The 22,894-nt window shown below is 44.4% G+C and overlaps 1 protein-coding gene across 2 annotated transcripts in view; it reads left to right on the top strand.

The window, feature by feature from the left end:
• Nucleotides 1-6,271: 6,271 nt before the first annotated feature.
• Nucleotides 6,272-22,894, top strand: part of MAP3K3 (mitogen-activated protein kinase kinase kinase 3) — a 42,545-nt gene continuing 25,922 nt past the window's right edge. For both annotated transcript variants that reach the window (XM_084301373.1, XM_084301372.1), the window contains exons 1-5: nt 6,272-6,373; nt 13,408-13,529; nt 13,875-13,964; nt 17,095-17,135; nt 21,892-21,991. In XM_084301373.1, the coding sequence (XP_084157499.1) occupies nt 6,370-6,373; nt 13,408-13,529; nt 13,875-13,964; nt 17,095-17,135; nt 21,892-21,991 (357 nt within the window). In that variant the 5' untranslated portion in view covers nt 6,272-6,369. The remainder of the gene's footprint in view (nt 6,374-13,407; nt 13,530-13,874; nt 13,965-17,094; nt 17,136-21,891; nt 21,992-22,894) is intronic.

Raw genomic sequence — 22,894 nt, 5'->3', positions numbered from 1 at the left:
CTCTAAGGCTTTTTGAATACAGGCAAATTGAAGACAAAGCAATTAGGCCCTTATTTAGTTCCTAAGCCTTATGTATAGGTGACCTCTGTTAAAGGGCATTTTCTTTACAGGCTCTGTCACTGGTAGCATTGTTGCTGCAACTGGGACCTAAAAGGGAGTATGGGTGGCAGAACTTGGAAATCTGTTTTTAACCTTAAAAATTGGTGAGCAGGACTGATGATTGCAGTAAGTATTTAGATTATCTCTGGTTCAACTAAACTGTTGTCTGAAAACTAGTGTACTTTTGGATTCTTCTCTAATTCTTTGTGTACTGGCTTTGAAATTAAAGCTTTTTAAGCTTCGTAACCACAGTGGAAAGAGTTGCCTATAAAGATGCACTGTTTAAGCTATATATGGACTTTGTTCCAGTAATCCATATTTGGAAAAGATGCCTTCCTTCTAAGAATTGTGTCTTTACCCTAGAAATATATTTACATCCTCCTAGATTCTTTTTCCTGGATCTGTGCTTCAGAATTCTCCAAAGAAGGTTTCTCCGCTTCCATTCTAGTGGAAGAAGGCAAGAAATTTAAATTTCTGTATGCTAAATCCCAGCAACTGTTTTCAATATTGAGACATACCGCAGCAGCTTCCCACTTGGAGAACGTGCTTTCTTCTTTGTAAAGGTAAATAACAATATGTATTCAAATAGCATCACACTTGCATTTGCTACGAATCAATTTATGCAGAAATCTTAAGTGACAATCTCAAGCGGCAAATACTTAACGCCAGAATTCAAAGATGCCAAGCACTACCTGTCATATTTTTAGTAACTTTCAACTGAGAAGAAAATCCCCATCTCTGTAGGGAAGCAACTAAAACAGAGAAGTAAAAAACAGAAAAGTAACATTCATTGTGAAGCCAAATTACTGTTCTTTTGGTTAACTTTGCAATCTAAATTAAATCTGTCCTTTCCATTTGGCATAACTGCATTTTAAACTTCTTACCCAGTATGGTATTGTGGGGAATGCAACAAAAATAGGATCAGTGCTATCGGAGGTAGGTCACCTTCCAGCTGAGGGAGCTCAACCTGTCTTCCCATCTTTTCCCTTCATTAGGGACCGGTAGGATGCAGAAATGTGTCGGTTGGATAGGATGTGGGGGCTAGCTCAGCAATAACCAAACAAATCTACCTGTTTCTCTGGGCGTCCTGTCTCTCTGGTGATAAAGACTAGAAGTCTATAAAATACAGCTGGAAGCAACCGGTTTGCGCCCTAATTAAGTCCTGTGGGAAAGACTGTGATAACAACTTCTGCAAATTGGACCTACTAGTGCAAAAAGTCAGGAGCTGGTAGATGATGAGAGAAACAGACTGCTTGTCAGTGTAGCAAAACAAGTGCCATTAAGTCCTGCAGAGGAATATGCGCAGAAAAAGAAACAGCAAGAGGTTCTCTGCCCTTTGTAAATATTAAGGAACAGCTGACATCTGCTGTGGCTGGCCAGCTCGCTTGCTGTGTGACCCTGGGAAAGTCACTTCTTTCATAGCAGCCGTAAGTGGAAAGCACGTAATTCATCACTGATCAGTAAGTGGCTGGAAAATACTTGAAAGTTAAAGATGTCCTGCAGTAACGCACACTAGTTACGGTAATGCAGTGACAGTAACAAACTTGGGCTTTAATCTTGGGCTTTTTTTTTGGTGCCGCTCCATAAGTGGTCCAGATTGCCAGCTCAGAAGCAAGTAACGATCTAAAAGCACACAACACTTCTAACGTCCTTCCTCCTCTTCCTTCTCTTCAGTTCAACCCACTACAAGCAGGAGAATGGCTCCTATTTTTTTTAACCAGACAGCTTCAGAGCCCCCTCTGCTGGAGTGCTGACAGCAGCAGGCCAGAGTGTGGCCAGCAGGACAGGACAGGTACCAGCTGCTCTTCTGGGGCTGGGGAGTGAACGCTGCACTTGTCCTTTTTAAGGATGCATTTCACATGGTTGATGCACTCTGTTGGTAATGAGGTAAGGTTTTAGGCCCTTTTGTGTTGTGCCACGCTCTCCTGAAGCTGGATTACGATGACAGTCCTGTCAGTTCTTCATCGAAAAACCTGCCTGGAGTGTTAAAGCTGAGAACACCAAGAGAGTGTTCACAGAGCCAGAACTGCCTGGAACCAGTGTGACTGCTCTTCTCAGATCTGCAGAAGAGAGTGCAGAACGCTTCCATGCATCGTCTGAAGATTTATGGAGTTTCTTCTACGCTACCCACCCCCTTTCCCCAGGTTTTTTTCTTTGCACAGCTCCCAGTTCAGCGTCTCTGGCTGTATGGTCTGAGAGGTTGAATAAGGAAGTTTTGGCATGGGACAAGGCTCAGCCTGGAGACTGCTAAGCTCCCCAGGAAGGATGTGTGTACCTAAACAAGAAGGGAAACAGGAAGGAAAGAAGAAATAGTACATCTGATAGCAAGGAGAAGAGGCTCTTTGAGTCAGACAGGTATGCTTCAGAAAACGGAAATACTACCAGAATAGAAAATATGATGGCATAGCAATTAAGAGACTGGGAAAAGATGCCAGGAGTTAAAATCCCAAAGGCCTACTCCAGACTTCCTGTGTAACTTTTAACAAGTCACTGGCTCTCTGTGCAACGCTCTTTAATCCCTAAAATAGGGATTACATTTCCTTTTCTTGCTTCATGCTGTGTGACGGCATTAAACAATTAGGCCTCTGTAAAGTTCCTTTAAAACAAATGAGTTGACTATAAGCACAGTAGCTCCTGTAGAGTCTTGGTGAATATCTGTACTGATGATTTTACATAAAATGGCTTCAAACAATCTGAATAGCTTGAAGCTGAAGTGTGAAGTATGTTTTATCGTTGTTATTTACAGAAATGCTGCTGCTTTTCTGGAAAGCAGCAGCTTTAAAAGGATGTGGGCAATCAGGGTGGAAACCCACAGAATATCAGTTGGTATCATAGTGTTTTTAGTAAAATGAATAACCTCATTCTTTTGTTCAAAATTAGTGCATCACTAAGTAGATGGTAAAAGTGGAAAAAAATATATATTCTTTTTCCCCTGAAGATATATGAAATAGGGTCATCTGCTAAATTTTCATGGTAGAAACTGTAACTGCAGTCCAGGAAGGGTGTACCAGCTTGTCTAGAAAATAAAATATCAGGCGGGAAGTCTACAATGGGCCAAAAAAAGGTCTAATGCCACTGGTGTATAAACAGGGTCATGATAATGTCTCCAAAAGAGCACAGAACTGCAAATCAGCAGACACAACTTGCTGTCTTGTACATCAGGCTTGATAGGTGCGTGAAGTAATGAACCATCAAGGACAAATCATTTGTTTTCAAAGGAGGAACAAGAAAAAACTTCAGTGAAATCCAGGCTTTCTGGGCACTTGGAGATGGAAAGAGCACGTTTAACCAGGATGGCTGTCTCCTACCATCTGCTGGGGGCTCCTCGTTCATTGTCAGAATTGATGATTAGCAAGTCTGGTGTCTCTTCGGTTTAAATAAGTCCACTTTCTACACAAAGGACTTGTAATAGCTTTCATGTAACAGGACTTCAACTGAGAATTTCATTCAAAACCACGTAAGAACTGGAAGAGAGACAAAAATACCAAAGGGTGAGGTGACAGTGTTTTGACATCAGAGCTGGCACAGTGGGGAATTAATACTGAATTTCTTCAGTTTTAGTCCCAGGAGCAATCTCATTAAAACCTTCCTATAATGTCCTTGGCACAAAAAGCAAGTATGATAATTAAATTTGGTGATGAACAAAAGTGGGAGGCTTCAATAATAGGAGGGAACTAGAATATCTTAGAGAATTGATGACTTTGAAGAGTGAGAGGTAGACATGAGATGAAATGTAGCTGTGGAAAGTGCAAAGCTGTGAATTTAGGGGCGAGGAGAAATTTGCAAAGGATGCTAATGGTTTATTACTTGGAAATTAGTGCAGAAAGGAAGTTGGTTTTACTAGTTGATAAAGGATAGCGATGAGCTACTTGAAGCTGTGAAAATGCATGAGGAAAGTTGGTCTGGTGGCGATGAAGATACTGTCATCGAGAGAGAGGAATCAAATTGGAACGGGGGCAGAAAAGGCTGCCAGGAAGATACCACAAATACAAAGCTTGTATTATAAGAGCTAGAGTGGCTTACTCATCTATTAAAATGAAGCCTGGAAGGGGATATGATTATCTTCTCGAAGTATTTAGAGAGAAAACACCAGGGAAGAGGAAAGGATTATTTAAGTAAAAGGATAATCTTGACATGAAAACAAATGGCTATAAGCTGGGCGTGAATATGAGACGGAATATACAGGAAAAGCAATTCAAGAGATACTAAAAAGCCTAAACACTGAGAGCATTAGACTTGGTTTTGGGTGGGAACTTCAAGGTGAGATCTGGGGAAGCCATCTAGCCCAATCGCCTGCTCAAAGCAGGCTGGCTTCAAAGTGAGATTATTGGCTTTGTGCAGAGCTTCGTGCCCTAGAGAGGCCAGATCTGTTGATCTAAGCATTCCTTTACTGATTAATGTGTCTATCTAGTATGGCATTGCAAGATCTTTTTATTACCCCAAGTAGTTTACCAAAAAAAAAAAAAAAAAGTAATGACATCACAGATATTGTCATCATGCTTCGGCTAAATCCAAAATTCCTCCTGGTGTGTGGGGTCTGGATTCCTGCACTTGTCCACACTTTTTAAAAAACTTTCTTTTCCAGTCTGGTTTTCTTTGCGTGGCTTATCCAGTGGATGCAACACCTTTGACACTGCCATGTTGGTTGTGAGCAAAAACATTTAGAAAACGATGCACTTGCTGCTAGATGTCTGCCAGACTGAGAAGCAGCTGCTGGCACCATCTGCTCGAGGTGGGTTTCCCAGCAGCGGGGTGGCCAGTGCAGCAACAGGGAAGGAGAGCTGTACTTGCTCATAAAAATAAAATAAAATAAAATAACCACACCCCCCGCTGTCCCTTCTGCAGAAAAAAAAAAGCACTATCAAAATATCATCCCACAGGTGGAATGGAGACAGAAGCAAGGAAAGAGCAGCTGAAGCCTGGACATCATTTCAAAAGGTATGAGTTGATTTATGAAGTTTGAGAGGGAATTATTGGTTAGATGGGACAGCTGCAGTAGTCCTCCTTTGCCCTAAAACCTCTGCAATTGGATTGTGTGATGTCTGCTTTGTTTTGGGGTGATCCCCCTCAAAGCTTCTTATGTTTTGTGGCACTGAGCTTTTCAGCAAGGACGTGTTCTGCTTCTGGGCCGTCTGTTCGAGGTGGCCTGGCAGATAAGGTTGCTGGAACGGGAGGAGGAAGAAATTGTCATCGAGCCTACAGGTGAGCAGTTCCACCACCAAAAACACTTCTCGTTAAGTCAGACCGCTAAATAAAAAGCAGGAAATGCTGAGCTTCAACTCCCCTAGGCTAGAGTTCACTCCTGGGCATGAAATCCAGGTGAATTTGCTTCTACGTCGAGTATCTTTAATAAATACGTGATGACCTAGAGGCATTGTGGTGTTGTGGAGAGTAAGAAATTGCTTTCTCAGGCTTAACAAATGAGGGAATTAAGCTGTTACTCTGACACTTGTCCCTCACTGCACCCTGTGGGGTACCTGTGGGGCTCAGGGGACGTGGGCACGGATTGGGGTTAGGGCAGCCCCTGGGCCAGGGCTCTTCCCACAGGTGGCCTTGGGGGGTACTTGGGGTAAGTGCCCAATGCTTTTTTTTTTTTCCTTTGAAACCCCCCAAAAATCCCATTTTTGCGGCTTTGAGGCTCTATTCCATAACGGAACCGTATTCTTTTTCAAGAAAAAGAAGCCCTTTTATCAAATAAAAGGAGGGTTTCTGAGCAGGGCCTTCCCCTCGCTGCCACCCTCCCCCTGTGCCGGGGGGGGGGGCTCTAGGACCCAGCGCCGAGCCCAGGGCAGCGGGGGGCGGGCCCCGCGTGCCGCCCGTCACGCTGATTGGCAGCCAGCAGCGGGCGGGCTCCCCGCTCACCCCCCTTGTGGCGAGCCGAAGGGGCGGGCCCACCACCATCCCCATCCCTCTCCTTGGCGCGCTGATTGGCGAGCCGAGCCGTCCGTTGGCGAGCCGCGCCTCCCCCATTGGCTGCCGCCGGCGGGCCGGCCCCTGTGATTGGCAGGCGGCGGCGGGTGCGCGGCGGCGGCCGAGCCGTTTGTTTTGCTCCCGGCGGCGGCGGCGGCGGGGAACGATCGGCACCGCCCCAACCCCCCCCCTCCCCCTCCCTTCCCCCGGTTCCCCCCCCCCTCCCCCTTTCCCTCCCCTCACGGGGCCGCCGGAAGGAGCCCGGCAATGTGGCGGCCCTGAGCCCTCCCCCCTCGGCCCGGCCGCCATGGAGCCGCGGCGGTGACAGCCCCGGAGAGCAGCCCGCAGCCCCCCGCCGCCATGGGTGAGACACGGGGGGGAACCGGGGGGGGCCTGGACCGCGTTATGGGGCTGGGGGTGGAGCCTGAGGGGGAGATGGGGGCACCGGGGGGGCTGGGGGGGACCGAGGGGCCTGGGGGGGGCCGAGGGAAACCGGGAGGGGATGGGGCAGGAGGGGACCGGGGGCTGGGGGGGGGTCCCGGGGGGTGTGGGGGGCCCCGCGGGACCCGTCCCGGTCCCTGGGTTTTGCTTCGGGGCCCTCTGGTAAAGAGCGAGGCCGCCGGGCAGCACGCACAGCCCGTGCTTGCCAGGCTCTTTTTTTTAATAATTATTATTTTTTTTTATTTTTTTCATCAAAAAATCGGGGTGGTGGGGCCGAACGTGGGCGCGTCGGCGGGTGGTGTGGGGTAAATTGGGTGGGGGGCAGCACGGGGCTGCTCGGGGGGTGGCTGCTGGTGGCCTCCAGCTGGGCTGGGGGGCCAGTGAGGTGGCTGTGGGGTCGGTGAGGTGGCCGTGGGGCCAGCAGGGTGTCTGTGGGGCCCGCAGGGTGTTTGTCCGTCACGTTGGTCCCAGGCCTGTCAAGGCACCGCTTCCTCCAGGAGCTTCCATTGAAGCTTGCTGGCTGCGTTTAACTCCGAGGATCACGCACAAAAACACCTAAAGGAGTTCGGTGAACTCTTTCCAGACTAAAAAGTTGGTCTCCAAAACTGGCAGCACCGAATTTGAATGATTAACATGTGTTTTCTTGAAGTTATGCCTTCTGTAAAGAACTGGTTACGTTCTTGGGTTTTGCTTTTGTTTGTTTGTTTTGTTGCCTCATTTCCTTTTTAGTTTAAAGAGATGTCTCTTATGTAAGAGAATAAAAAAATTGACTTCTCTAAACCCGAATTTACCCCCCCCTTACATGCTGGCAGGGGAATTACCCCATGTAACGTGCTCTGGGCCACTCTGCTTGGGCAGGGAGGTCAGACTGGACAGTCCCTGGCGGCCCCCTGCAGCCTCCTTCTGTGACTTTCTGAGCAGATCCTGTGAATTTCTGCTTTTCTAATTGCCGTGCCTTGTGGGCTGCAGCTTGTTCCCTTCCTCCAGCTAAGTTTGCTGTTCTGAGGCTCACCTGCATTATTTAGTCCTTGCTCATAACCAGGTCTATGCTGTAGCTTCATAAAGCACTGCAAACCTTGCTCAAAGCTGAAGTAAAGCAAGTTCCCTTCCTTCGTGGCCCTGGACAATCCTAGCTATAGGAGCACTTACCTCAAACAAGCTTGTAACTTGCTCTGATTTTGTAAATACAACAAAAGTGCTCATCCACAAAGAGGTTTCTGTGTTATAAAGGAAGGTGCAGGATCGCTTGGTCAGTATCTTCCCTGAAGGAACCAACCTGCTGGTACCTGGCAGACTTAAAATAGTTGAGAAGGACGGGGCTGGGTTTCCACAGAAGTGTTTTCCAGCAGCTTTGGGACGCCCGTTTGCAAGCAGCTGGGTGCAGAACGATGACGAGCAGTTCATGGAGCACTCCTCCATAGCGCTGCACGGAGCAATTATGGGACAGCTGCGAGCAGATTGCTCCTGATAGGAGAGTGATAGGAAAGGTCTTATCTAAATTAACGCGGCACTCGTTATCGAGTCTTAACAAGACTGGTGGATAACGGGCTGCGTGCTGCTCTAGTTTACTTCCCTCGTGTTTTTCGGAAGCTGGTCTGAGCTAAGCAGAGGGGATGGTGACCAGAGGTCAGTGTCACAGGTTTGGGGCTCCGTGGATGCAGCCGAGGCTTGCTGACGGTGGATCAAAGACGGGACTACAGCTGAGGCTGGTTTCCCAACGGGGAGCTCCTCAGCAGCATTTCAAGTAAATACATGCATAACCAGTTCTTTTATTGATGTCGTAACTTCACAAAGCATTGCGAGCGTTGCTCAAAGCCAAAGCAGAGCAAGTTCATCTCACAAGTTTGCCTTTCGTAGTGAATCTGGGGCTACTCGCTGCTCACCCAGAGAAATGCACGTGGACATGGGACAGGGGAGAGCAGCCTTTGGGCCGAGTGGCCTGTGCAGGGCCTAGGATGAAATGCTCGTCGCAGGCCCAGCTGCAGTTGAGTCTTTCCCTCGATCTGCTCTTTTTTTCCTGCCTGTGTCACTTCCTTCCCTTGGCTCACAGCTTGCCCGTAGCCAGCTCCTGGGTTTCGCTGCGGTGACAGCCCCTGCGGCGGCGGGGGGGGGAAGGGAGGGGGCCAAGCCTGCAGGTCAGGGCCAAATCCTGCCGGGGGGCTCTGTCGGTGAGGAGGGGGACCCCAAACACACCTCGCATGCGTCAGGTTCGTGGACGTGCTCTGATTTCTCTTTTAAAGTACAAACCAAGCCGCTCGTGATTTCCAACAAAAACCTGGCAGAGCAGCATTTTGCAGGGACAGTGTGGCAGAATACCCAGCACTACGATCAGCGCAGTGCTGCAAGGGGCTCAGCATCCAAACTTCCCAAAGAAATGCTTGAAAGCTCTGCAGACACGCACGATTTCTCTCCCTAACTTGTGATCCTTACTCACTGCCCCTGCATCTGCTGATCGTTTGTGCAAGCAATCGGCTTTGCTATTGTTGGGGGGAGATAACAAACAACCCCTTATTTGTTCAATTTTCTTCTTTTTTTTTTCCTAAACAGCTGCAGCATCGTGCTTTGTGTTATCACACTGTATAAAGCAGCATCTTGGTTTATAGGGGTTTACAGACTTCCTGTTTTCACCAGTGTGCAGATACTTTTACTCTGTTTGAACTTTGTGATTTTTTTTTTTTCAAAACTCTTTCTATTTTCTGCCATTGCGAACACGCTGACTTGCTCGGGCCCGTGCAGTAAGCTGTGTGTGAGCTGAAATAAACGCTTTATGCAGAGGAACAGCTTTCTCCGTGAGCAGCAGTTCCCCTTTATCGATGTTATAAAAATCCTTGAGTGTAGTTTTTAAAACATGAAAAGCATTTCCTGGACAACATCTTTCCCGCACAAAGCAGAACTGTGTTTCCCAGACCTAGTGGAGACCTAGCAAAACAGGGGCTCTCAGTGAGCTTCAAAAATTGCTTATTTTTCATTTGTAATAACTTTTGCATTGTGTGATTAATGCGATGCTGCTCGTGCTTCCTTAAAGCCAGCCGCTGGAAATCAGCTATTTTGATGGAAATAAAGAAGTATTCATGCTCCTCAACGCTAAATCCATCACAAGGCTGTCTGAAATGGAAACATTTTTTCCATGCATTACATTCAAATCAATATTTGGCCTTGGTTTTATGTTAGGAAATGGATTGTTTCTCTTTTTATCTCACCAACATAGGGATGAATTATAGGATATGTTTTGGTACTGGGGTCCTAACCCGAACCCAACCCTAGTTACTAGGGGTCTGACAGCCTGCTATGAGCCTACTAAAACGTAATTGCATCAGATTCAGATTCACCTGCAGTTGTTCCATCAGCCTGCCCCGTTCCAGCGTGTTCCTCTCTGCCTGGATGGAAGCTTTCAGCATTAGAGATGAAGCCCAGACCGCAGTAAGCGTTGCGCAGCCCTCGCAGCACACCAGCCAGGGTTTAGCTGCCGCCCTTAGGAGCTTAACATCTTTCCTGTGAATCCACAGGTTGACTTATAATCTATATCAAGAGATGGAGAAGTGATTAAATGCCCATACTCCTTGCCCAAATAAGAGGCAGAAAATCAGCTGGGGCCTTGGCACCCGAAGCCCCTAGCCCGTGATCCTCTCGTACCTGCTGCTCTTGGTTTCTGAGTGACGTGTCGTGCTGTTTAGATGCAACTCCTCATTCACTGATGGGTTCCTTGATTGATTTGATTTCTTGTCATGAGTGCTCAGTTCTGAGCCGTTCTTGTAGCTGTTTTGCTTGCCCAAAGGAGCCCTGACCAGCTGCCAAGATGAGCGCTTCTTCCTCCTCCTGGTATCTGGCCAAACCCCAAGTGCACTGTAGTGGAAAACTTGTGTCCCTGCTCCTCACGCCGTGCTTTGGGTGGCAGGCACTCCAGGGACATGCCAGTCCCTAATTTGCAGCATCTTGTGCAGAGTCCCAGTCTTCGTTGGCCAGGTTACTCAGGGGTTATGCTTAACATCAACCAAGATTCAAGAAGAAGAGCAAACTGGAGACGTTCCAGTAAGGTAAAAGGTTAAACATTCAGTGTAGAGTTGGAAACAATTTAAAAAAGGAGCTGTGCTGTCAGCTACCTGAAACTTGAACTTCATTCACTTGTTTTTTTCACATTTTCCTCGCACAAAGGTTTGCTGAGTGCTGAGATAGGGATAGGAATCAGTTCCCTTAGCCGTGCACTTCTCAGAAAGCACCCTCTTGCTTTGGGTGGGTTACTCATTGCCTGGTTCCTTGAGTATGCGGATGGAAATTAAAGGAACAGTACCACAGTGTGGTTATCTCATCTGGCTTGCCTTGGAAAATTGTGGTTTGGTGCGTTTTATTTATTTTTTTTTTTAATTTTGTTTGCTGTGCTCTGCTTTAATTTGAAAGGTTTTATTCTAAGTTAACGCCTCCTGCAAGTGACGTGGGGAGAGCTCCTTCCCTTCCCCTCTCTTGCCTGGCTGAGGCATGATGCTCCTGTTTCACTTTGGATCAGATTTATGTCTTAATAAGTGACACAACACCTCATTAAAATCCAAATAATCCTTTTCTTGGTGGTGCTGGGAGAGCAATGAGATGAAAGCACGATCTGAGAGTGGGATGCTAACCCTCCAAAATTGCCCTCAAGCTACTGGAGGAGCTCCGTGTTGCATTTACCGATTCTTGATGCAATCAAAATCCTGGAAACAATTAATTTGTTTGTCAGTGGCTCTTAGCAAACACCCAAGCTGAGTAACCTTGGTAGGAAATGCCCCTGGTTGTTTGCAGAGCACCTGCTCCACGCGTTGAAGGACTGCCGAGGTCTATGGCTATTGACTGGGTTTAAATGAACTGGAAAAAGTTTAATGGGAATATGATCCAGATTGTGTAGTGGTTAACCCATCGCTCTTGTTTCGGCGGGGTGCATAAAGCTGCCTCTCAAGAAAAAATAGTAAAACGAGAGCTTCAATCGCCTTACCAGCAAAGTATTTCTGGAAGTACTTCTGCTCTACCTCTCCATCCTGTCAGGGAGGCGAAACAGAACTGGGCAGGAACCAGGGGCTGGAACAAAGGCAGTGGTAGTGTGGCTTCTGTTCCGACTGGGGCTGGTTTAGATGCTGCCCCCGTACACGTAGGTATGTTTTCATCCTTTTTGCTCCTAAGTGTTGGTGGTGTTTGTTTCCTGCGTGCTTTAGGAGCTGGACGTGTCCCGCATCTGTCAGCTTTAAGCACTGCAAAAATGTGTTGTTGAGGCACTGCTTAATTCTGAACGCAGTCTCCTGCATAAAACATCAGGCAGCTTTATGGAGAGGCACCCCTGGATGACAGCATAACGTGAAGCTGAAGAAATGATTGCTCCCAGTGAGTCCCCTTCCCAGGGAAATGCAGGTGCACCCCAGCCTGTCACTTAACCTACAGCTGGTCCCAGGGCACCAATTCCCAATGTAAGCCTGCACCCATCTGAATCAGCACCTTGGCGTGTGAGTAAAGGTGTAGCCCTGCTGGAATTATGAAAGAACTTCTCAGTTATTTACACATCAGCCTCAGAAACTCTCGTTTCAGTTCAAGCGTGTCAAACCCATGTTTCAGGAACTTGGGGAGAAAGGAACCTGCGTACCTGACACACTTCGTGCAAGGCTGGGTGTCGTCTGTGCCTGTGTTGTGTAACAGCACTTCCAAATGTTCCTACCCAAAAAAAAAAAAGCCCCTAAAGCATAGCTTTGCATCCAGAATTGCTGGTAAAGTCCAACCAGACCCTTAGAAAGGGCAGATTGTCCTTCTGGGCATGCTTAGAGCTGATTTAATCACTGGTTCATGTTTCATGCATCTATTATTCCTCAATATCAGGAAGGATTGAACTGGACACGTTATTTGCCAAGGAAACAAGGCTTTATCCCCCAAAACACCGAGTCCATACGTGAAACCGCAGCCCAGCAATGCGGTAGGCATGAGCATGCCATTAGTGGATCGTCTCGGTGGTGGCATCTGATGCTTTGTTGCACAGATGGCACGGACCTAGGAGCAAAGACACTAGCCCAGTCCCATTTTCAACCAGATTTCAACTTTTTTTTCCCCTTTTACAATGTGTCGAGTAATTTAGGATTGTTATGCTTGCAGAAGCAAAGGGTTCTTTCCAGTAGCTGCTAAACACCTTCCTGTGTGCTGGCATCCATCACAGCCCGGCTGCTGTGCGTTCCTCAAGAGAACACCTGAAATCGGTCACATCAGGAGTCTTAGCATCAGAAAAGCTTTAGTGTAGTGTACATAAGAAATATTTTTCTGTGTCTTTTTATTTTTATACATTTGCAAGAAGCCTTGACGAGAATCTGCTGCACTGTGTGCTGGCAGCAGGGAGTTTTTAGTGCTGGTCAGTTTGGATCTGTTCAGTAGGTCTTGAAGTCTCCTAAGATGTTTTGAACTCTCTTCTTTGGGGGAAGAGAGAACGGTTTGGGGAGGTACCAGTACAAATGGATCTGAATTGAGATGTCCTAAGCTGGCTCACCGGCCAGATCTTCGTTTTCTTTCTGCTGGCTGCGGTTTGCTCCACTGGCAAGCAAGAGTTGTAAGGTAACAGGATATAGGATTGGGAGGAAGAGATTCTTACTGGGTTTTCCTTGGCAGGAGCACGTCAGTTTGCTCTTCCGAAGTGACCTGTGGCGATGCAGCAAATCTTTCCAAGTCGTGCTGTTTGTTCTGAAGCCATCTTAACAGAACCAGAGGCTGGGATGTTTGTTCCGAGCCTTCCTATGGCCGGATCTTCTGTGACATTGGGCGAGAGACTTAAAACTTGTCTGTTTGCTACCTTGTGATATTAGGTTGAGTTTGGGCTTTTATGACTGGATGAAATGTCAGTGTATTTACAGAGATCTCTCAAAGGGTTGCATTTCTGTGATCCAGCAGAAAACAGGTGCAGAAGCGTCAGAGCTGATGCTCACTCAGGCAACTCACTGCTAAAATTCTCCTCCATGGCAGACGAACAAGAGGCCTTGAACTCCATCATGAAGGACCTGGTAGCACTCCAGATGAGCCGACGGCACAGGCTGACTGGATTTGATACCATGAAGAACAAAGACACCGCTCACTCCAACAAACAGGTAATAGGCTGGGCAACGGGTACCCGAAATTGCTGCCTGGACTCAGGAGGGATGCGTGGGGTTGACAGTGGGTCTGCTGCGAGTCTTCTGTCCTGTGCTTCTGGCCTGGCAGCTGAAGCATCACCACTGGATTAGCTCCCTGTGTTTTTTTCACTTGCTGACCTTCATGGACCCAGGAGGGTGCAGTTTGGGTACCTCAGCACTCCATCTTCCTCCCACGTGTGTTTTTGATGGTATTTGATCTGTGTAGAATAGCTTAAAAGTTTACAAAGTGGTTTTCTTGTTTTGCAGTCCATATTGCCTTTTTTTTTTTAATTACTTTTTTTTTTTTTATCATTCGTAAAGAAAAAACACAATGCCAGCAGTCCACCCCTCTTGGGCAGCCCTGCAATAACAAACCAGTGTGCCTCTGCAGTGGAAGAAAAAAAAATTCCGGTAAGAGCTTGCGTCCTATTCGGTGTTAACAATTACGAATTAGGAGCATGTTTTTAAATTGTGCGTGGCAGCATTTACAGAATTCACTTAAGCAGGTGTGGGAGGCCAGGAGAGCTTTTCATTACTAACTCTGTCATATGGCAGTAGCGTGCACTTCTCCTTGTAGTGGAAATAATCCTTAAATTCAGAGGGAAGCAGAGAACGGAGAAGCAGTAATGATGAAAAGGAAACAAGTATTTCAATTTCTGATTCAAAAGAAGGTCACTGAAGTTCACAGTTGCATAAAGCAGTCTGTTGGGTAATGAACTAATGCTGGTCTTAATCTTCACATGATTCAGACTGCGTATGAATACAGGATGAGGATCCTGATGAAAGTGAGTCAAACTGAAGTTGGTTCAAGTACAGTGAAGGGGATTATCTGAAAGGGCTGGTTTTAGTGAAACTGTAATAAATCTTGCCTCTGTGAAAGAGGAAACAGCCATTTACAGGTGTCTGAATGCAGCCAGCATCCTTCGTGGGGAGGCTTGGCTGGAGTTACCCATCCTATGTCACATGAAGAGGGGAATGAAGCTCATCCTTATTTGAGTATGGGGATGTAAAATCCATTTTACAAATGAAATACTTTTCCCAAGGTAATAAGTGGCAGGGTCAATACTTTAGAATTTCTCTCTCGTGTTGCTAGAAGCTTTTTTTTCTTTTTTGAGAAAACTATTGCATTGACTTTCTGGTAGAAAGAAAGGACAGAGTAATATAGCTCTGGCACTGTATGCTGCGTATCATGTAAATGAAGTACTGCAGTGCAGAATTAACAGTTTCAGTCCAGAACTGTTTGTCCACTACTGTCTTAAAGAATTAAATCAAGTTCCTCATAATTAGATTGGAGTTAACATGAGAAGTTGTTGATATTGGTAAAATCACTCTTTCCAGTTATATGCTTGTTACAGACATAAGCTTGCTGGAGCAGGCTTTAAAGTTCATGTCTGTCTCTTCCTTGTGCTTTGGCTGCTCATAATCTACTTGTTCAGCTGGGATCTGGGATTTCTTTGAATGTCTGGACAAATCCATAGATGGAGCAGTACAGAACCCTTTCCAAATCATTCTGAAATGTAAATTCAGTGAAGTCTTAAATCACAATCTGTAATCAGTCTTTATGATACCACATCACAGAGCTGGAACACTAAAGCCCCAAACTTGGATTTGTTTTCTTACTCTTCTCTTAGGACAGTTTATGTGAGTCACTTTGAAAAGCAGTTTGTATAGGAGATAAGTTTGCTGTACTTTCAAAGGAAATGAGAAGTGCTATAGTTTAACTCTTCTAAGTTCTCCCTGAAACACTAAGATGACTTTGAATTCCTTGAAACAGACAGTGTCTGATCCTTTTGGAAAAATTATCAGGAGGTAAATGCCAAATTATGTCAGTACCCATGATCACTTTTCCCCCTTTCTTTTTGTTACAAATTACAAATTTGAAATTACAAACTAAATTTCAAATTAGTTTGAAAGGGTACAGCAGAGTCGAGAAGATATTTTAGTTTTTTTCAGGTAACAGCAAGTAGAAGAACAATTTCTGCAAAGCCCTGAAGATTATTTTTTTTTTAGTTCTTTCTAGTTAAAATAATGAAACCTAAAATGTCTAAACCCAGAATTCATCTTGGGGTCAGAAACTTAATCTATACAACTACTGTCACATAATTTCATCCAATTGGTCCTATTTAACTCACTTAGACTGAATTACCTAGAATTGTATAGAAAAAAAAACCTAGAGCCTTCCTTCCCAGAAAATCATAATATTAAGGGCTCATTCCTCTATCCATCCGTATCCAACTGTTTCATCAATAGTTAGCTGGTGGACCTCTTTTATAGCTTATTATTCTTACGCTGTTTGTTGCATTTTTCTTTTACTGTTCTGCTAAAATGATTTCTCTATAATGTGCTTTGTTTTGGTGTCTTTCTAGGGTAAATTCCTTTTCTTCCCACATCTAAGAAACTGTCTCTGGTAAAGCTGATGTGTAAATTACCCACCTGCAGATTATTGTTGCTGTGATTGGGAAGCTCAATTCGGATCAATTATGTACCTACAGTAGTGCTGCAGGAATACCGTGTACTCGCAGTGATTGCATGGGTCCCTTTGAACTGCATTCTTGACCACTAGGCCTGCCAGATATTTCCTCTAGCTAAAGAGCATTTCCTGGCCACATTTTTTTTGAAGTTCCTAGATGTATGATTGCCTATTGTCTAAGGCTTTCACAGATGGCTTAATCTACTCCAATCACATAAATTGTGCAGCAGAAATTATGGAGGCTTATCAGAGCAGATTTTTCCCTTTTATTTTTATCTTTGTGACCTAAATTGGGATTTGAACTTTGATCTCCAGAGTTGAAAGTTCAGCATGTTGACTCTTCCGTGTCATCCAGCATCTTCTGAGTTTACAGGGAAATGCACAGGTTGTGCAGTCAGGGCTATTAACCATCTGCCAGATATGGATGATAACCCTGTGCACTTTCAAAGGTGACATAATAGTTAACTTGTTTTTATTCTCATAGTTTGAGTTTCAGGGACTGAGTTTTTTTGCAAAAGCAGAGACTTTGTGTCTGAAGAGTGAAAAATGTGGTGTGTTCTCTGTGTGCCTCTTTTCTGCCATGAAGAAATGCTTTGAGGATTCATAAAATCAGCTTCAGTTCCCATGAATATGCAGTTGGACACCATTTCAGGCTCCTGGCATGCAGTGTTAAAGATGGATTAATTTTCTTTATAATTAAATGTGTCCTCTGTTTAAATGGCAATTAATACATTTAAATTAAATAAAATGAATTAACTATTTAATACAGATTACAACTTAGTTTTTACCCCCTTTCCTTCTCTTTCTCCCTTAGCAATTTCTCCATTCCACATGGTGCTGTGCTCACATGCCACCCTATTAATTGTCTGCAGTTGACTTTCTCCATGGAAGCTGACGCCCTCAGATTTGTTGTGTTCTGGTTAGCCTTTTAGGAGTTGGTGCCTCCTGCAGTCACAGAATCACCTGCTTTGTGTTTGGGCCTTAAAATCCTTATGTGCTCCATTCATTTGCTTTATTCTGTGTATGTCAGAGTTCTCATTGTGAACTAAGTTTTTGTTCTTTTTTATGCAGAATGATGTAAGGATAAAGTTTGAATATCATGGAGAAAGGCGGTGAGTCTGTCTTCGCTACTTTAATATTTTGCCTAGTAGAATACTTTAGTCAGGTTAAATATCTTGTTGGCTTCACTCTCCTTGATGCTGAGTGAAAAACACACACAGTAGTGAGAAATGTTGTCATTAAAGACAGATTATACACAACTTATTTTTTTAGAAAATAACTTTCCTCTTATTTATTTCCATAATATCTATTTGTAAGTGAATTGCAGTAATATTAAGTAAGCTTCCAGCCTGAGTCTTTTTATCTCAGATATGTTTCACTTTTGTTTCATTTAACTAAAACCAAATGAAGCTAATCAAACTAGCTTCGTTCTTCTCTAGTTTGTCACTTCCTGATGACCTATCACTATTGCTGTCCTGCTGTGACTGAACAACATACACAGCAAGGGAAGGTGTTTCATTGGTCTCTGTTTCCTTGTTATTTCCTCTGATGCATGGTATTGAGATGCTTTCTTAAAAAAAAAAAACACAACTGAATGGACGTTTTTTGTTCGCAATGTTGTGTCCAGTGGGTAAAATTTAGTCAGGTCTTTCATTCCCTGCTCTTCTGCATACGCGAGTTTTTCTTGCTGAAAGAAAATTTCTCACACGAGTAAATTTTACTCGTTTTGTAAATCTTGTGACTTTGTGTATGCAGAAGGTCATTACTGAGGTTTAAGATCACCTTACACATACTCTTAAGATACTAGTGCATCGTATAATCCCTTCATTTTTCTTGTCAAAGGAGCTCAGGTGTGATTAGTACACACTTTCTCTGTCACAAGTTGATTTTGCACTGTTCATGCTCATTGTTAAAGGATCACTAACTGTTGCTTTTCAGAGGAAGTTATTGGTATGTTCTTTGGCACTTTGGGCTCCTGTTTTGCTTGTTGCAGGAGGTTATAAAATACACCTTAATTTTGGAGAACCTGACAACCTGCATCGGTTGATTACACACATTGTTGATGTGCCAGTCAAACATTCACAGAGGTCTTGTAAAAATGCATCTTGTGCTTATGCATGCACCAAAAAGGGTTTAGAGATAAGGATGTATCTAGTTTAGTACATCGAGTTAAACCTTGACTGCTCATAGCCTCTGGATATAAAATAATAAAGCAATCAACACATTATTAATTATGGCTTAAAACTTTCCCCTGTTGTTCATAGTTCATTTTTCACATCGAGGCCTCAATTTAAGATTATTTTAATGAACATTCTCCTGATGCTCTGTGTTTGGTCCAGTTTGGACCACGATGCTGGAGCTGGTTATAGCTCAGTGTATTGGAGCAGCCAACAGAGTGCAAATGCTGTACCAGTGGGAGCTCCTGGAAGCTGTAACGGTTGCCTTGAACTTTCAAAAGCTGGTCTCAAAAAGGCCCTAAATTATCTCATATTTGAGAGGACCTCTCGATACCGTCATAGCTGGTCAGTGGCCATGTGAATGTACAGGAAGGCTCCAGGCTTGCTTGCAGCCTCTTTGAGGGTCCTCTTGGGCCCCCACTGAGGTCGAAAAGGGATCATGATGTTATTTATGTTCCAGTTTCCTTTTTCTGAAGAAATCATTTGAAGAAAGCATGAATTCGTACGCTACTCCTTACAGGCATCCTATAGAAATCCTTCCATTCCAGGCAGTATTTTCAACATGAAGCGGTTCATGATTTGATGGTAAAACACAAAGTTAAGAAAACATTTTTATGTGTTCGATAGTACCTCAGTACAAGTTGTGTACAGAGATCCTAACGGCCTGTTACTAGCAAAGGTTATCGACTGGGCTGCTTAAACTCTTCCTCAAGTGTCGTCCTTTGTCGAATGTAGGTATTTTTGTTAAAGGAGGAAAACAATTTTTGTTGATAAAGCAAACCGTAAAGAATAACTTAATTTTTTCCTCAAAAAATTGAACAATTACATTCACCTAAGTCCTGTATGGTGAATTTTATGACTAAAAAACCGATTTTGGACACTCTGCTCTGTCAGAGTCATTGTGGGGACTGTGACAGAGCCGCTGTGCAAGGTGTCACAGCTTGTCGCGATAGCGTGTCATGACAAGGCACCTTGGAAGCGAACTCCTGTCACCACAGTCCCGTCACCTTCTGTGTCTCCTGCCTGAGTGCATTTAGGATGGCACAGAGCTCGGGGAGAAGGAAGGTTTTCCTGAAGTAACATTAAAATGAAAAGGTTGATTGTGTGTTAGTCTAATTATGCAGTTACGCTTGCCTGAATTCCCCATTCCCAGAGCGGTATGCAGTTACAGACAGCGAGCTCGCCCCGAGAATGTAAGTGTGTGTGCTGGGTTTCAGAGGAGCTGCCAGAGCTGACCACAAATATTTAAGGTGGTGAGGCAGGAATGGGCTCCTTAAACCATGCAGTCCATGATTTTGTGTTAGAAGAGTGCATGGAGTTTTTTACACTAATAGAATTTGTGGCACCTGAGAACAGCTCTGCTTTTCAATGCCGTGAGCACAGAATGGAAGCCTTCATAAGGGGCTTCAGTTCAGCTGAGAGCTAAATTACATTTCTACGGTGCCAGAGTGCTATAATTTCATGGACGGCTTTCTTAGTAATATGTAGAAAATGTTATTGTGGGCTGTGTTTTTAACAAGGACAATTATTTCTAAATTGCTGAACGTTGTAGGTCTGGTAGCGAGATGAACCCTTCCTGGGAAGTGGCTGAGGAAGCCAACTAACACTAGAACTATTTAAAACAAAGGCTGCATGTAGAGAAAGGACACTGAGTGTTGGCAGAGCGTGCTGGATGGACTTTCTGGAAGTTGGGCCTTCCGTCCTGAGGTCAGGTTCAGCACAAAGCCGTGTGATTGCCCCCAGGGATTCAGGGTTTCACCAAGCTGCGAGCAAGATGGATCTCGAGCATCTGCGGTCCGTTCAGGTAGTCTGTGCACTTCTTGATGGCAGAGTTGCCAAGCAGTGCCACGTTTATATAAATAACCACATTTTTTGTGCCAATATTTCAGCTCAGCAGAGCTGAAGTTGCAATCTCAGAGCTTTCTGATAGCTCCCCGCACAGCAGTGCCACATCCCAGAGCAGTTGGACCTGCAGTCAGGAGGCAGCCTGGTCTTGTGGCCTGTGGCAGCAGATGGCGAGGAGTCTGCTTGCAGGAGCCCGAAGGCAGGAGCAACCACCTAAATGGATTTCTGGGCGGTCAGCATCCTTGGTTCACTAAAATAAGGTCTGACGAGTTGTAAGCTATAGTTTACATTTGAGTCCTCCAGTTCTTGACCCAGCACATTTTACTGGCTGATTATTCTTCCGAGAGAGGCAAAATCGTCTTTTTCCATGGCCGTCAAGGTAGCAACTTTCTGAGTACTTGGCAACTTCCTGCAGGAGAACGTTCCAGCAAAATAAACAGTTTTAGGTGCTTTGCTGGAACTTCGTTTTACTGCTATGCCTAAAGCATTATCGCTTCTATCCTCATGGAGGCAAAATGGTAATAAATACCTAACAAAGAAATCTATACTGCGCTTTTCTTAAAAGCATGCCTGTGCTGTGGTGTGCACCAGGGTTCCCCTAGGACAGTTGTACCTGTTGCCATTTCAGCTTTCTTGAGGCCATTGATGTGTTATTGGCCTAGGACGCTCTGCCACTCAGCTGGCAAGGAAACGGCTGGATGTCAGGACAAGGATTTTAGTGGGCCACAAAGTCTGGGCTCACAGATAGCGATCAGAAAAAATTATATCTCTGCGTATTTTAATTGTCAGTCCGTTGGTGGATATGCCCATAGTTGCATTACATGTAAGCACACAAGAATAATACTTACATGTATTTTATTTAAATCTGTCTCTTTTACTAAAGTAGGGAGGACACATGAGATTATGATGAGATTGAGATTGATCTGCTGTATATGAATATTTTGAATTACTATAAGTCAGATGTCGTTACAGCTGAAGCAGTATTTAAGTTTTGATATATTACACCTCTGTAATTAAAAGAGAGAGAGAAAAACCAAAATTAAAAGAAAAAAAGCCACGAGTGACCAACAGTTGCACGTGAGTTAGGTTTGACTTCAACTCCTGAGGAAAAGCTGCTGCTTGTTGCAGGGGGTTCGAGGTAGAACTACAGAAACAGGGTGGTGAGCCTGTGTTTCGGGTGTTTGGAGTTTGACTTGAATTTGCAGAGGGCAAATGTGGAGCTCATGTCCCCGATCACCTTTGGGATTGAGGGCTTTGAGGTTCCTTTGTGTCTGCCTGCCGATACCTTCCCTCAGGAGTCCAGGCCTAACTTGCTGTGGGAAAGTTTGCTGAAACCTTTCAGTTGGAACACGTTTTGGAAAATATTAAGAACTGAGTTTTTTTGTTCAGATATCAGAGTATTTAAACCAAAATGCCTTTTTGTTCTTTGGGCCTTTTGCTGCATAAATCTCACTAAATGTATTTGTGTGTGTCTAGTGCCTGAGGCGCTATTCTTTAAGCCAACATACATAGTAGATTTGTGTCCTCTTATGTGGAAGAAATTTATTCAGTAAAGGATACTTTTCTATCCAGGAGCAAGGGCATTCTATTTGAAGTCTTCAGCTGAATAATTCTGAGGTTGCATTTTGCATTTTGGTGAACCAATTTGCAAATGCACCAGAGATTAACAATTCCTTGCTAAAATAAATAATATTAATTCAAGCTTAAAAAGGTAATTACCGATTTGAGGATGAAAGTAAAACATTTGTGTTTTGTTTCTGTTTTTTAATGATTCAACCATCTAATTTGATTGCATTATCAGGTATATGTCTGAATTCAATAAGTAATTTTCTTGTTGTTTTTCCAGAATTATCCCATTTGTCCGTCCTGTGCGCTATGAAGATGTGCAACAGAAAGTGAAAACAGCCTTTGGCCAGCCCCTGGACCTCCACTACATGAACAATGAGGTACAGAGCATTCTTATCAGTGTCCAAAAAAAATGCAACAATCTCTCTAGATGATGCCTCCTTTTTCCATCCCAAATTGTGTGCCTTTAAATTTAGTTTTCAATTTTTCCCTCTAATATGGACCCATGATTGAATCTCTCTGCTCCAGAGGAAGATGTGCTGATACAGACAGAACATGACACTGATGTCTGTATTGTAGACATCATCATCTTGCTTCTTCCTACTGGTGTTATTTGGGAGACTTTCTTGGGGAAGTAAAAACAAGTTAATTGAAGTATTTTGGCTATTGAAACCAACTATCACAGGCCAGTAGATACGCAGTCTGCAGACTACAGGCAGTCCCCACATCATTTCTTTAGCTGTCCAGGAACAGATTTAGAAGTGTCTAGTTTGCCATCCAGGCATTTGTAACACATTTACTTCTTGCTGGCTGTGACCCTTCTGCACATTGCTCAGCTCGCAGGCAAACAACATGAGTGAGGGTACGGGGAATGCTATCGAGTGGTTGTGAGGGATTATGGGCACTATAGTTGATAAAAGAAAGTGACCTGGGGAGTATGCACTTGTCTCTGAGGAACTGGGTAGTCTGTGTTAACAATTTAAGTATTTTTTGGCTTTCTCCTGTCTTTTCCTGTTTTTTTTTTGTTGTTTGTTTGTTTTGTTGTTGTAGTGTTGCCTTTGTGTTGTTAGAGACTGCATTCCTATGAAAGAGATGTAAAACCCCATTCACCAGTAGAAGTCAAACAAAATGAAAGTATTTCTTCCGTGTTAATAACATCCACGTATCTAGATGTGAATTGGCTGTGGAATAGAAGGTGTCTGAGGGTAATTTAATGGGGTTTTACCAGCAAGTTTTTAAAATCTTATTTGATTCCCTCTTTCAGAGCGTAAATCTTCCCTGTG

The sequence above is a fragment of the Netta rufina genome (genome assembly GCF_964035555.1).
Source record: "Netta rufina genome assembly, chromosome: 24".
In the NCBI taxonomy this organism is placed as follows: Eukaryota; Metazoa; Chordata; class Aves; order Anseriformes; family Anatidae; genus Netta; species Netta rufina.
Note: the sequence above shows the minus strand (reverse complement) of the source record. Positions and strands in the feature narration are given on the sequence as shown.